Source organism: Pholcus phalangioides, unplaced genomic scaffold, assembly GCF_987345545.1.
Source record: "Pholcus phalangioides strain wild (caught in Gottingen) unplaced genomic scaffold, Ppha-v1.0 ptg000005l_1, whole genome shotgun sequence".
Taxonomy (NCBI): domain Eukaryota; kingdom Metazoa; phylum Arthropoda; class Arachnida; order Araneae; family Pholcidae; genus Pholcus; species Pholcus phalangioides.
This window is the reverse complement of record NW_028301598.1, coordinates 2,362,480-2,378,892: the sequence shown is the minus strand read 5'-3', so window position 1 is coordinate 2,378,892 and position 16,413 is coordinate 2,362,480. Positions and strand designations below refer to the sequence as shown.

Sequence of the window (16,413 nt, the reverse complement as noted above, 5' to 3'; positions counted from 1 at the left end):
GCGGTATAATATATTTTGTACTATCACATCATTTCGGTACTTCAACAGCATCAGTATGTGAATAGCAACACTTTTATCAAAAGTCACATTGCAACACCAACAAGGCAGCTGCTGAAGAACCATTTTGACAATAACAATATGACATGACACCTGGCCACCACGTTCACCTGACCTTAACAGGGCCACTTTTTTTTGGAGGGTAGCTCAAAATGTAATGATCAGATTGTAAACTTTAGTGAATTGATAGCACATCCACAACATTACCATGACATACTCTGATCTATTGTTGAACAAGCTTTTTTTTCGCTTCCACCTCATAGTCAGAACATAGTAGACAACATATTTTATATTTCTTGTGAAAGTTGTAGTTGTTTGTTTAATGACTTCATTTTTGTGATGTTCCCATGAATTATGGAATTTTGTTAATTTTCTGTCGTGCAAATTAGGTTATCATTTTGGCCTGACTGGGCACCATTTCCATTCTGCAAGCAAATTTCACACAGGTTAGGGGCCATTCAAGTATTATGTAAGCAGATTTTCAGCCATTTTTGACCCCCCCCCCCTTGTCAGCAAAAGTCAGCAAAACACTGACCACCACCACCTCCCCCCAGCAAACTTTCGTCAGCAGCTTAGAATATTTCATATCTTCAAAAAGGGGTGGTCGATGACGTAAGCAACTTTCAAACACCCCTCGCCCCCTTGTCATCAAAAGTCAGCAAATCCGAAACCCCCCCCCCTCGATGCTGACGTAATACTTCAATGACCCCTTAGACAAGTACAGCATTGTTTCATTTTTACTTATTTTTTCTCCTTTGCCATACAAAATTCTATTGTTTCAGGAATATTCATACAAATTTTCAAGTCACTAGTTCTACTTTACAATGGTTTGAAATCGGAACTTTAACTATAATCACCCGGCATATCATAAATTATTGCTAATTAATCTGCATTAATTATGCTTCATCAAACACATTGTATCTACCTAGTTCTTATCACAGTTTATGCAAAATAGCTCCTAATTAAGAATATTTAAAGTAACTGGATGAAACATCTTTACGAAGTGGTTAATAATAAGGCTAAGAATTTTCAAACAAAAAAATAATATCTTAAGTTAACCACTTTACATACAAGCATTTGGCAAATTTGATTATCTGTATTTGGCGAATCAGTGATAAATCTTGTAACCTTGTGTTAACTTAACCGCACACGTTAGAGAAAGAAAGAAGGGGGGAAAGAAAAATTACATAAAATGAAAAAGTATAATAGATAAGATAGATAAAAGTTTTTTGAGTCTTCTTTTCACTATATGTGTTTTCTTTCACTCTTACATGTATAGAAAGATACGTCATACATGTGAAAAGAAAATCATTAACAGGAGTATAGGAACGAAAGGCGGGAAAGTAAGAGCAACTTCTACAGAGATAGGGTTACTATAAAGCAGTGTTTCCCAAAGTGGGCGATGGAATGGTCCAAGGGGGCGATAGAACCTACTGATTTAACATAGGATCCTATGGGTTTACTTGAGTTGGGGGACGATGAGAGGAAAAAATTTCTGATGAAGGGGGTGATGGAACAAAACAACATGGATCCCAAACGTTGTTTGGGATCCATGCTATAAAGCTTTGCAATGGTGAGAGAAGAAAACTTGTTTGAATTTTTTCCCACAGATGTTTTTTGGACGTAATATTATGCCAGTGATCACAAAGAGATTAAGCCATAAAATAATTGAATCACAAAAGTGGGTTTTTTGTTGAAATGTAAGAAATATTTATAGATTAATTAATATGGAAATAGTGTTAATCAGAGAAGTTTGAATGATTTTTCAGAAATTTTATTGTTTTCAATGTAAATGCTATTTAAACCAAAAACACTGGTTTAAACCACAAAAACCTGGCTTAAACTAAAAAAACCTGGTTTTACAGTATTTTTACCAACCTGTGATTAACACAAAGGGAGTAAAAGGATTTTTTCTTTTTCCTTCAAGGTAGTCCAGTATTATTACGTACAGCAGAAATAACAAAAAAAAAGCTTTTTTTTCTCTCCCTTGTTTTATTATTTTTATTTTGTGTTGGGGGAGGGGGAAGAATTTATCAGCAACACGGATCAGGAAAATTTTAAAACTGCTTAAATAGTTAAACAATTTCCCGTAGAAACCTATGGAAAATCAAGTTTTGGCTAACGAATGTGGTTCCGAAAAAAATTGTTATTAGCCGAGGTATCACCGTATAATGAATCAACAATGTTACAAAGTAGAACCGAATATAACATAGAAGATTCTGGAGGACATGTGAAAATTTAGACTTAAACTGATATTCAACTCAGTGAGAATTCATTGCATATATTAAAGCTGTTATATTATCTCAAACAAGTAATAAAAAGTTTTACTTCACTTCTATGAATCTGTAGTTACATATAAAGAACATGCTCACAAAAAATAAAATACAAAAAATTAAATTGTTTTCCCATACCTGGTGTAATGCAGGCCCCAAGACAGGAACCAAGAAACCCTGGTATAAATATTCCAGTAGTTGTTCCTGAACCATGGGATGAGCAACCTGTGATATAATTTATGAAACTTAATGAACAATGACCTAAAAAATTAACTTCACTAACATATGAAACACAGTAAAACAAGGGCGTAGCGAGGGGGGGGGGGACTTGGGGATCTGGTACCCCCCCCCCCCCACTTCCCGAAATGTGAAAAAATGACCAAAAAAAGGGAAAAAGATGGCCAAATCTCCAAATCTATTGTTCTATCACTTTGGTTCCCCCCCCCCCCCAACTAAATTTCTGGCGACGCCCCTGCAGTAAAACATGACATTTGGAAATATATTAACCACATTTAAGTGACAACAAAACAAGGACTTTTCTCTGAATTTTTTTCTCTTGAATTTCTCCAAAATGGGAAAGATAAATATATGCAAGCTCATATGAAAGAAAAATATATATTCAAGCAAGAATGCCTACCCTGTAAATTAGAATTTAGCTTAAAAAATTTTGGGTTTTTTGATCGACGTTTAGTTAGTTTTCGTCTTTCGACGTTTCATTCACATGAGTGGCAAACATTTTTAAGAAATCTTACGTTACAGTGGACAAAAGGCTATTACTTACACCTTCTCCCTGAGTCGTACTGCTTTTCCCCATTGGCGGAAGTTGTTCTTAAGGGCTCTGGATAATTCTTGGGTTTCAATCATCATTTTTAAAATGGGAAACCAAGCACTGTGGATTTTTATCCTCTCTTCCTTTCTGTTGAAGCAGTTCTCGTGCTTTTGAATTTCTATTGCTTCTCTAAAAATACGTGGAAAATATCTCATGTCGTTGGATAACACTTGGGTGTTTGTGAAGAGAATTTTGTGGTCCTTGGTCAGGGCAGGCTCTACTATGGGCTATACCTGAGAGTGAGATGTGATGATGCAAGCTAAAATTGTTGTCAACTTAAGAGGAATACATATATGTGGTCATCATGTGCCAAGTTAGAGAGGTCCCCACTCGTCCCATTGGATTTAGTATTATGGCAACAATAGGAGTAATAAATTTTGCGTTACTGGAGTAGTCAAGTTATCAAAGTCGCACTGTATGTCAGGGCCACACACAGGTTCAGAAGACAAGTTTTGGCATGTGCAGTGGAAGATGAAAGTCGGTCGAGGTCCTGGGAGCAAAAGAAAATATTGGGCCCCTTAAATTGAAAAAATGTGTGAAGTTTGAGTTTTTTTGGGACCCTTTAAAAGTCAGGATTAAATCTGCCTCTGGGCATGTACCAATTTCGTAGAATCCTCCCCCCCCCACCCATGTAAATGTTCACTAGGTGCATGTGTGGTTAATTAGTATTAGTCATTTTTAGTCAGGTAAATACAATATATTAGCAATGGCATGTGTTCTTACTTGTATCACAGCATTGCAAAACTCAAGGGAGTTCAGAAACATACTGAGCTCAGGAGTTTCGGAGATATCTTCCGGAGTGAAACTGTGCCAATCTTCTGAAACAATAGAGAGCTTACGTGGAAGAACTGAATATAGCCCACTCAATCCTGTTGCTAGTACCTAGAATCAACAGAGAAAAACCTTTGAAAAAATTTGTACAGCATGGTATGGGAATATATAGATTTGTCCATGTAGAAATAACACGATAAATTTTTCCACAGAAATTTTCAAACTCATCCTGAAAAATAGATCACGTTTTTCAGCATACATTTAAAACAGTGTTTCCCAAAGAAGACAATATTGCCCCCCAAGGGAAGGGGACTATGAAATGGTTCTGGGAGGAGGGAGGTGGAGAGTGGTATTCCATGATCATATGGGCTGGCTTGAGTTGGGGGAAAACGAGAAAACAAATTTTCAAAAAATTGGGCAATGGAAAACAGAAAACTAAAAAAAAACTTGGTTTAAAACCAAAACATTTTTATAAAAGACTGATTTTTCAATAGACAGAACCTGTAAAGTGTGGTGATTATGAATGGTTGATAGCTGTTTCGATTACTGTACCGAGAATACTATCATGTTGACTAAAGTGAAGCGTACACACTGAATATATTTAATATATAATGTGGATTAACACTTTAATACAGAGATAACTAATTAAAACAGAAAAACACAAACTATACGAGAGCAGAGAGCAAAACATATTTAGACAGATCAGGTAGTAACAGCATCGTTGGCAGTTGTGCGTGGATCAAAGTGAGTGGAGAAAAACTGATTTTTTATTTTCTTCTTTCCCAATTTGCCAGATGGCACCAGTACTGCCATCTCTTATCAGGTTGTCAACTTGACTATGGTTTCTGCAAACCATCACAAGGTGTGGGCCTTACTCAAAGTTTTCTACAACTTCAGCAGTTTGTATCATAACTGCTATGATCCACGTGCTTCTAGTGCTGTTTTTGCAATGGCTTTACTATATATAATGAAGGCATAAGGTAAAAAACCTTTTTTTTTTCAGTTCTTGGTAAGTTTTTTTCAACTGAAATATTAACAGTTCCTCTCGACCGAAAGATTTTCATGAGGAATCTATGGAACATGCCATACATTATAACAGGTCCATTCGTACTGCTCACAATTTCTGGATAAAAAAAAGATTTTAGCTTAAAGGGGGAGACAAATTCCATTTTTGTGGGGGGATATGGAAAAACATACAAAAACAAAACAATTGGAAATTTCGCTACCAGTTATGTGGGAAAGAAAACAGCTGTCCTATTTCCATGCATCTTGTTTGACCAAATAGGATGTATGGACATCATACTTGATTCTGGGCCTTTTTTGATATAGATGTTGGTTATTATTATCATCAGAAATCCTGAGTCTCAATGTGATCACATTAAGCAGGGTGCACTGTACATACTATATGAAAATATATACAAAAATACTCACTGGACAGAAATTTGAATGTTCAGCAATATACATTCCAATATTTTCATCTTTACGTGACAAAGACATGCAAAGTAACAAAGCGTCCCGAGCTTGCTGACCGATGGAGCCCTCCCGGTGAACAAAAGGTATGAGTAAAGAAAATATGAGGAACCTAAAGTGCAAAGACAAATGACACATACATAATAAAGCACAATCTATAATATATTTTTTTTTGTTTTATTTTCTAGTCTAAGACATAAAACCCAAAGCCAAGTCCACACTGACTGCATAGCAATATGCATGTGTGGTCAAACCAGTTTAGAGAAGAAACTCAGCTTTACCAGATGATTTTGCCTGCAAACTATACAGTATTGTACATCCTGCTGAAGAAAGACAGATCTACCGGGTTTCAGTACATCAAAGTAATCAGCTTGCTTGTGCACGTTGTGCTGAGCTAAGCTATTTCTCATAATCAGTTTTTGTTTGTTTCGTCACGTGTGGTCAGTCTAGACCTAGCTTAATGGAGATAGATCTCAAAATTAAGTTCAAATTGAATTGCAAGCTATTAAAAATGGAAACATTTTTCATGGGAGCTTTTTTCATGCAAAATAAACAACTTTCACATACATATAAGGCAGAGCTTGAAAACTGGGAAAAATTTTTTTAGGCGCCAGTCAAATATAGCAGCCAAGAATGATTTTAATCTCTAGAAAAATAGTTCAGGATAATAATGTATCTGATATTTTCCTAATGAGAGTGAGGCAGCCACTAATAGATGGTGCCTTCGTTTTCAACCCAATTCATTAACCGCTGCACTTATAGGCGATTGGCAAGAGATTTGGATGATCTGTTTGATGAATCAGTGATAACTTAGTTCTAACGTAATATGTTAGAAAAAAGAAGAAAAAAATAAAAAAGTAAGAAGAAAAAAAAACAAATGAAAGGAAAATCGCATATTACTATACTCTCTCTCTCTCATCTGCAATACTTAGATAAGAGAGAGTAGGTATGAAGTATATTTGTTTTCACCCTCACCTACCTGTTCTCTTTCCCCTCTTATGTACATGTATATAGTAAAACCAATTTAACCTTAGAGTAGAAGCTTTTTGCCTCCTCATGACGGAAGTAAAGAGAACTATACAAAGATCTATAACAGCTAGCTGATGTGAAGATATACTTAGGAAAGAGAAAATTCAACTGCCCTTGCAGAGAATCAAACCCATGTCCTTTCACTATCCGGGTGAATGCCCTATACCACTTGACTACAAAGGCAATAAATGTATCTATCTTTCCTTGGAGCTTGTGTGCACTGAATGGGACCATACACGAACAGTGAAAGGACGTGGGTTCAGTTCCCGCAAGGGCAGTTAAATTTTGTCTTTCCTAAATATATCTTTGTATCAGCCAGCTGTTAAAAACCTTTGTATGGATAGCGGAGAGCAGCATCATCCTCAGATAAAAAGAACTACTTTATTTTTTCACAGGGTTGCAACAAAGTTTCATAGTGATGAAGAGAGAAGAAAAAAAACAAGATAGACTTGTTTGAATTCATTCCACTGGCATTTGGATGCAATACTACGTCCTTAAGTGGTTATCATTATCATAAACTGGTTAATGTCAGTAAATTGCAATATAGCGATATGGCCAGAGTTGGTGTTTGGTGAAGTAGATAATATTGTCTGAGGCTTTTATGGCCATGTTCAATGATTTGCAAGTGGTTTCTGGGCTATTACGCCACGGTCAAAGCCATTTTCTTCCTAACATTTCACCCACATCTGTGGCAGGCATCTTCTGAAATTAAAGAAATGGCCATAGGTCTTTGTTACAAGCGAGAAAGGCGTCATACATCAAGTGTCAGACTTGTTCCCTATATACACTTTTGTGGCCAATCAAGCCTCAGAAGACTTAGATTGGACCTTTCCAGACCTTACATCTTGCAGGTCAACACAATAAAAAAAATGAAGTTACAATTTAGTTCCAGCAGCAGGTAAAAGATTTACATGGCACCAGGATGCAGAAACTAGTACCCAGACTTAGCAAATGTTTTAAAAAAGGTGAAAATTGTGTAAAAATATATAATGCCTCAACTATAAATGATTTGTAGTGGATGTTATGTTGTGAAATAAAAACGTTTTAAATACAGCAAAACCTGTATGAAGCTGAACATCAAGAGACTGAAATAATATACCATTTTATACAGACAGGTTTTTGTTTTATAAAAGTGCACATTAACGCAGTAATCTATGAGACTCCTGATTCTGTTCAAGACAGGTTTTTTTGTCTCGTATGGTTTCCATCTTAGACAGGGGTTTCACTGTGTATACTAGATGTCACATTTTTATCTCTTGAGCATGTTTCGTATTAATCAAATAGTTATGTATATGAAAGATGTTTAGTTATTCTTTATCAAATCAATGGCAGCCCCAAAAATATTTAAATACATTGAGCATATTCATACCAACTTAGGAAAAACCTTGTTCTTAATCGAAAGTGAACACATGCATAGCACATAAGTAATTTCAAATAACATGCTAACGCTTAGAAGGATGCAAATTTAAATAACTAAGAGAGTAATTGAGATTGCACAGAAAAAAAATTGAAATGTTTAATTTCAAGATGCATAACTAATAGGATAGATTTTTAAAAAATCAATAAATTGGCATATTGGGGTGCAGTTTGCATCCTTAAATTTGTCAAAGAGTCAGTCATGGGATACCTCTCCAATCCTCCACACATTCCTGAACTCTACTTCTCACAGAACCAACTAGCTTCCTGAGGTAAAGGAATGGATGTGTTCACACTTGACTATAATGAGCTGACCCTCACCAATTGGAATTTAGGACAAACAATGTGGCAACTTATGGTGATATTAAATTCAATCTAAATTTGTAATTCTAAATCTAATTTTAACTTTCGTCTGTCATTAGAAGTAAAATATTCCAAGTTCAATTCTTGAGTCTTGTGTGTTGCCTGCGATGCTCACTACTGAACCGGAAATGTGATTTTGTTACAACAATGCAAGAAAATCCTACAACTAAATCACACACGCATCTTGTCCATATTCCTCTGCAGAATGTCTAACAAATTGGTTGCGAGAAAATCCTGCAAAATAATGCAGCAGCAACAGCTTGCCATTCTGAGGATGATTCTCTAAGCCAGTCTCCCAAAGTGCTCAGTATCACCCCCTGTGGGAAGTAGAAGCTGCGGGTATAACACCGGATCCTATGGGTTGGATTGAGCTGGCCGCGACAAGAGGAAAAAAAATTTCAGAAGGGGGGCAATGAATTTTAAAGTATGAGAAACTGCTCTAACCCATCAAATAGCTGATTAAACAGCTTCCACTGAATTACTGTTCTACCTATCTCATCCCAGTTTCAGTTAGTAGACCTCACCATTATTTGATTTTATTTTAAATTTTTGTAATGCTTCTGAAGCTGTGTGTGAGATTAATTTTTGACGCAGAAGAATTTTACTAGTATGAACATTGTAGTCTTTCGAAGAGACAACAATTCAAAAAAGCAGTATTTCAATTCTCACACTAATTCTGACGTTCAATACAGTAATGAAACTGTCCACCAGCCAGTTGTTGATTTCCATCGTCTTTTAAAAGAATCAAATTAAGAAGTAGTGAAATGGTTTTCCCAACATGATATTTCGCTGGATTCTTGCATAAGGCTGTAAACACATTTTTTTTTTTTTTTTTTTGTGGTTTTTTTTTACATTCTCAGATGAAAATGAATGTTTGACACATAATCTAGATGCCTTTCATGTATTTTGTTAACACAAGTGCCACCTTTCGACAAAAATTTTAAAGAATTTCTTTCCTCGTGTCAAAAAAAATTGACTATTTGAGAAGGCTAATGACACAAACTGCACTCTAGTATGGCAATTTGGTGTTTTAAAATTCATCCAAATTTATGGGACACAGTGTATTTCACTAGTTTAAAAAAAAAAACTCCTATGCAAGGGTTTGTAAAGATTTCTCTACACAATAATTTCATATTTTGCAATACATAGAATCCATATGAAATGTAAGGGAAAAAAAAACAATTTGTAAGAAAACAAAATAAGGAAAATGAACAAAAAACCAGGGTTGCCCATTCAAAGCCATGCAACGTACATGTCTCTAGGATTTCCTGACCTTGTGGCTCCATGGTCAGAGCTTGCACGAAAAAATACTTGTAGGAGATCAGGAAACTGGGTAATGCAGACACACAGTGAATTCAGTAATATGACCAGACGTTTCTCGACCTCAACAGGAGCACATTCTTTGCAAGATGAAAGAAGACGGAGTAAAGGACGTACAACTGGCTTGTGAAATAGTAAATCTTGATGGCAGTTGGTGACCAGAACCTAAGTGAAAATAGATTTTAAAAAAGTTCAGTGTCACATCGCAGGAAATTCAAAACAACTCAAAATCCAGTCACACGATAAATAATCGTAATAGAACTATGTAAATAATAAAAATTAAAAAATACCTCATACAACTTCAACTGTTCCAATTTCAAAATGTTGACGTATTCTCCAGTATGGGTCGACCACGTTAGCAGTTTGTCCAAACAGTTCTCTGCGAGGAAGAAATCTAGGATGGGCCCAACAGTTTTGAACTCTGAATTGTCAGTATTACCGTTTTCTAGCGTGGTTCGATGCAGCTGCGTCTCCTGAAGCAGAAGAGTTGTCATCTGATCGAGAACGTTGACAACGGTGCTGATATCATCGGCTAGTGGTGAATTAGGAGGTGGTCCGTGTCTGTAATGCAGATTAATTATTTTGAATCATATTTTAAAAAACTGAAACACTGCTCATTATGCAAAAAAGTTCTGTCACATGAAATACTACTGCAATTATTTCAATTAAATAAAAACTCAAGACCAGAGTCGCCCTCAGGGGTATGCAAAAGGTCTAGTCGCACTGGGCACTGCACTTCCAGTGATAACAGGGAAAAGTACACACATATCAAATTAATTTTAAATTCTGGGATATTTTCTCTCATTAATTCTGAATTTTCATCCATTTTGGAATTTATTTCATCTACTGTTACTGATTTTTCCTTGGTGAGTAGATATTTTTCCACATTCCTGCATATTCTGTGATAAGGCATGACTCGATGACGATTCCGCCCCCCCCCCCACAAAATATATAAAATTGGGGCTAAAGAGCACCAAAATGATTGCCGCACTGAGCCTACATCTGATAACGGCAGCTGCTCAAGGCATACACATTTGTCATCTCGCAAACGTATCCTTGCTCTCCACATAAGAGAGGCTGATTGGAATCCAGTTGTGGGGGGAGGGACAGGATGAATCTAACTTTTCTGTTTTGAACACTGTAGATTTATGAAAGAAGGGCGTCCTGTAAAATTCTAGATCACGGCTTTGTCAAATATCACAGCCTAGGAAATTCACGTGGCTACAATTCTAGAATTTTGTCATCAATGAATAATAGGTCATCTTTAACATACATCACTATGAATCACACAAGTTTTATCACAAGCAGCGGCAGCTTGTGGAAAAACCCGTCATGGGATAGCAAAAGAAAAAAACATTCTATTAACATACCAGTAATCAATTATTACAAGCATAGATGCCAATAAAAATGTGCTGGAAAAAAGAATAATAATCAGTGAAAGTCCCCCCTCCCCTGACACCCTCACTACTTCTTCTCTACCCAGGTTTCTGCTTCACCAGCTTTATGGTGCTAGACTGATGGCACCCACAGACACTATCGTAAATTTTATATTAGCTCTGTTTGGCTGCTGCCATTTATCTCTCAAATTAAAAGCAAAATTTATACAAAAATTGCCATGTTTTCAAGACAAATAAAATTCAATTGGTCGATGCGTTTCGGCTCTTCAATAGAGAGCCGTCACCAGGACCTCGTGGTCAAAATTCCCACTAATTAGTCACAGAGGGGTGATTCGTGTGAATTCTGACCACGAGATCTTGATTACGGCTCTCCATTGAAGAGCCAAAACGCGTTGACCATTCGATCAATTAAATTTTATTTGTCTTGAAGACGTGGCAATTTTTGTGCAAATTAAAACCAGGCAAAGTTTCTAATTTTTGTGATAAAAGCAAAATATCTATGATAGGTATTTCTCCATGCTATCCAAATCACTGAGAAACCGCTTTTGATCACAAGATTCATCACTAAGAAAGCTGTGTTCTAGATACATTACGTAAAACTCGATGGCCTAATTCACTTCGGCCAAAAACAAATCTCACCCGTATTTGGTCATAATACCCCATGCCTGCTGCCAATGGCTTTTGAACACTTCAAGGCAAGTTCCCTCGCTGACTTTTTGGAATGGGGTAAATGAGTATTTCCTTCCCCTGCTGAAACTTGTCCGCAGAGCGCTATCCCTTCCAAACCAGCTCATTATTCACTCTGTAAGCCACAGCTATGCGCCCATTTTGTTTCCATACTGAATACAAATCAACAGACACCAAATCCTGTACATCACCTATGAGAGAGAATAAACAATTTTTAACGATAATGAATGATTATAAAATAATTACACGCACACACAACTTATAATTTCCAGAATTAAATGAAACAATAAACATTTATAAACAGTAAAAATAAAAGATTTGGATTCCTTAAAAATATGAAAATCTAGACAGCAATATGGACCCTTGGGCCGACCAATGCACTAAACTAAGCAACCCCCTCCCCCACAAGTCTGACACGATTCGTTTCAGAATAATGTTATGCAAGGGCATCAGAGGCCTTCGGAAATAGAGCTGCTCGAGAAAATAATGTTGACAGCATTTAATTTTATTCAAATGCCACTTTTCCCCCCATATCTTAAATGATAATTATGTGCTGATTATACAGAACAGCTGTGTTTCTATGAGCATTTTCTTCTTCACATTTCCCGGGTGCGGTTTATACTTCACAGTGGATCACTTACTGGAAATTAAGGAATTTTTTATTTTCTCAATTATTGTCAATCATTATTCATGTACTACTGAATGCTGTGTCATGTGTACTCCCTCTTTCCCTATACACACCTCTTAACTAATATCACCAATTGGGAATCGTAGCCGCTGTGGTGGTAGAGTGATCATAGCGACAGACTCTCATTATAAGGACGAGGGTTCAAACCCCACCGTCGCCACAGTGCTAGCCAACTGAAGTTGATTTTCTGTGGTTCCCAAGTTCGAGGCACGCCAATTAAAAAATCTTGTCACAGAGAACAACAGGCCTACAACGATGCAATTATTCAATCATTACACTTTAACTCATAGTTAGAAAAACTGATGGCAGATGGCGGAACAACAGATAACAAGAATTACACAGAAACTAACTTCATGGTAGGTTCATAACACATACATTCCAACATGTAACAATTCATTAGATTAGAAGTTCTGCAGGGGAATGTGGACGAGGTGCATGCGTGGTTTACTAGTTACTTTTATGTCTGATTTTTGTCTATGAACTGTTAGTTGTGATTTTCACGTCTGTGAATTTTTGTGACCATCAACTGTTGGCAGTGGTTTTTATGCCTGTGAAGGATTATGCATAACACTTCTGTTACTATACTATGCGTACTTCTAGGACTATGCATGCCTTCCATGCATATCTAGGGACACACACATCGCTTGTGAATACCCAACAGCATCTAAACCTCCCATGCACGTCCAAGAGTATGCAAACACTCCACCCAAAGCCCTGTAGCCAAATTGTTTGCTTTGCTCTGCAATGAGTCCTCGATTGAGGAAGCCCTGGTTTTACTAGTACTGTATATGTGCTATACACACCTCTTAACTAATGAGTGGCCAAAGGAAATTAGTAGAACGGGGGGAAAGAGTGATAAAATTCATATAGCCCCTACTACTAAACCACACATGTACTTCGCCCATATTCCTCTGCGGAACTTCTAACGAACTGGTAAATGTTGGAATGTGTGTGTCTGTATTGTGAACCTAACGTGAATCTTGTTTCTGTTTAATGCTTGTTGTAGTGCTGCCATCTACCACATATTTTTCGAACTATGAGTGGTTCGAAATAATTATAAGGGTAATGTTTGAGGCTTTTTACTGTTGTAGGCCTGTTGCTCTCTGCAGCGAGACTTTTTAATGGGGAGATCAGCTTGAATTTGCACCTCAAAGTTGGGAACCACAGAAACCAACTTCAGCCAAGCAACACTGCAGCAATGGTGAAGCTCGAACCCGGGACCTCATGATGCGAGTCCGTTACTATGACCACTCGACCACCACAGAGGCCATATATAACCCACTATAAATCTATCTACCTCTGCCAAGAGAGCATAGGAGTAGGTCATGAATGAATGCATTTTTTTTTACACAAAATAAAGTGTTCTGGACTCTGCCACGAAGCTGGACTGGAAGAGATCTCAGCAACAGGTTAAGTCCAGTGACAAAGTTCTGGCGTTCATTCAGGAGTAGGTCAGTGAGTAACCAAATGAATGATATGAAGAGCAAGGTACCTGGTCAGCGAGAGACTGAAAGACTGACCTATAACATGTGCAACCATGCGAAAGATAAAAAAGGTGACCAGGAGCTAGCGCAAACATGTGAATGACCAAAAGAGTGTGTGAGAATGGTAATGGTCAAAACAGTGACCTAGAATGCAAAGGACCAGGCTAGCGACAGACCAAAAGAGGGAGACCTAGAATGTGTGCTAATATGTGAATAACCAAAAGTGTGCGAGAGATCAGTTTAGACTGACCAGTTAGACTGGCGTGTGCAACTATAAGAGTGACCTAGAGAGAGTATTAGCATGAGATTGACTCGTAGACACACGCCTATATGCAAGGGTGGGGCTAAGCAGGTTATAGCACAGGATGGTAAATTCAAGGAATGAATCGGCGACAAAACCACAAATCCACCTCTGCATACAGAAGAGTATGCAAGCTTCATGTGCATTTCTAAGGGTAGACAAATCTTCTATCTACATCTAGAAGTGTTCACATCGCCCTGTGCAAACTTGAGCGTACACGAACCTCCTATACACGGGAGGTGTATGCATACCTCTACACGTTTCATAGAGCACTGTGAGCATGATAGGTTTGGCACCGCAGAGCTGGCCCAATAATTGACGAATATAAATATACTGTGCCTACGATACATTGCATCGGCACCTAATCTAAATTCGACATCCGGGAGCTCAAGGACGCAAACATTATCCTCGCGTAGTAAACATTGGGCAATCGTTCCCATGAAGGAAAAAAAAAAAACGCCCACAATTAGGCCTACTTTGCATCCCCTAAACAAAACGCATCAGCGAAAGGCCGCACGAGGAAACGAAATTACGCGGCCATGAAGAAATCATTGAACAGGGCCCGAAATCGAGCACCTACCTGCGTCATTTCAAGCAAATGCGATGCATCACAACAGATGGAGCACTTGTGCTTGGAGCCATCTTCTTTTTTTTTTCTCCTACTGCTGGATGTAAACACCACAAGACTTCATCTCGACCAAAACAACGGTACTTAATTAATCGATATACAAAAAACTCAATTATTAATCGTAATCGATTTTTCAAGACTCGATCCTGAAACTGACGAATCACGAAACGTTTCTCAATTCAGAAAGAATTCATATCGCGATTTTGATTCGTTGGCGAGGAGGTTTCCTGAAACTTTTGGCGGGACCGTTGAAAACCCTGAAAATTTAGCGCATTTTTTTACGGCCGTATTCACCAACACAGTTTCAACTGCAATCGCAGGTGGAAGGATTGAAGATCGAAACGGATTGGTTAAATTAAGGATTTTATCCAATCCGTGTCGATCGCTGATCGTTTAACCTGCGATCGCAGTTGAAACTGTGTTGGTGAATACGGCCGTTAATTTGCCTGACTCTCACATAGGAAGAGAGTTAGAGCATTTGTCCAGGGTCCCCAAAATTTAGGTAATATGTACTCAATGACTAACCAAACATCTTTGTCACCAGTCGCGGGGGTTCCCCATTCCTTATTTTTCTAGGGCCCCCATGTCATGCAGGGCCGTAAAAGTGTTTTATGGATCCCAGGACAAAGTGACTTTTTTGAGGGCCCCTCGACATGGGCGGAGATACGGGAGCATAGGGCAACGGCAAACCCCCCCCCCCCCAGCGTCAGTGACGAAGGCGATATATACATATATGGTGTATGAATTTTTCCATCATCATCATCATGCCCCCCCAGTTTTTCCATGTCTATGTCGGCCTCTGCTTCCCCCCCCCCCCCTGCGGCTAGAAATGCGAGCGTACCAATTACCGTGCTTCCTCTCGAAAATTTGAATGAGACCTCGTTTTCATAAGGTACCAAAGAGCAGGGCTGCCTTAATGCATGGGCGTGTCCCAACCTGCTGCAGCAGCCCCCCCCCCCAGGCAGGGCCGTCTCAAGAATATATAATAGATCCCCTCCGGGCAAAGCAGGTGCTTATTCAGGGTGATTTGTTGGGGGGGGGGCGATTTTTTGCAGTGAAGGTGAAGATTGGTGAGACCCAACCTAGTGTCCGCAGGCGCAAAACGTATTTAAAATATGAAAATTAATATTTTAAAAAAGTTATTAATAATTATAATTATTCAAAACTTTAAATTAATTAAACATTAAAATTAACTAAAAATAAAATTAATTAAATATTGAATGTAGTTAAAAATTAAAACTAAATTAAAATTTATATTTTTTTCTTATTTAAAAAATTGATATTAGCAAAACTTGTGTTACAATTAATGAATAAGCTGTTTTTGACAATAAATTTGAACGTTTGTGCCGGCTACCCTCGCAAAAAACACCGTGTGAAAAAAAAGTTTGAGCTGCAGACTCAATAATAATGTGTTATGTTTATAAACACTCAGGAATTCTGATGCACATTACCAGCTAAAAATGTTTTTTATTAACCAGTATCATATGCGGACGAAAACATATCAGTGCACACGTGTTTATGAGCAGAAGTTTTGGTAAATGGGCTTTTTCAATCAACTTGCAGTAATTCGGCGATTTCGGTAAACCAGCACACACACACCCTGGTGTGTATGTACCAGATTAGCGAGTGTTTACTGCACTAATAATTCATATCTCTATTAGTTTTATATAGAAATATTCAATTCAATCTGCTTTTTTTTT

At 37.7% G+C, this 16,413-nt stretch overlaps 1 protein-coding gene across 3 annotated transcripts in view; it reads right to left on the bottom strand.

The window, feature by feature from the left end:
* The window catches only part of LOC149085710 (FHF complex subunit HOOK-interacting protein 1B-like), a 45,614-nt gene extending 30,815 nt beyond the window's left edge, over positions 1-14,799 (bottom strand). The window contains exons 1-7 of one of the 3 annotated variants that reach the window (XM_089232097.1): positions 14,666-14,799; positions 11,565-11,803; positions 9,819-10,089; positions 9,461-9,693; positions 5,362-5,512; positions 3,883-4,041; positions 2,469-2,555 (exon numbers count right to left, since the gene is read on the bottom strand). In XM_089232097.1, the coding sequence (XP_089088223.1) occupies positions 2,469-2,555; positions 3,883-4,041; positions 5,362-5,512; positions 9,461-9,693; positions 9,819-10,089; positions 11,565-11,719 (1,056 nt within the window). In that variant the 5' untranslated portion in view covers positions 11,720-11,803; positions 14,666-14,799. The remainder of the gene's footprint in view (positions 1-2,468; positions 2,556-3,882; positions 4,042-5,361; positions 5,513-9,460; positions 9,694-9,818; positions 10,090-11,564; positions 11,804-14,665) is intronic. The other 2 variants (XM_089232096.1, XM_089232095.1) reach the window with 2 other exon arrangements.
* Between the last annotated feature and the right edge of the window lie 1,614 nt (positions 14,800-16,413).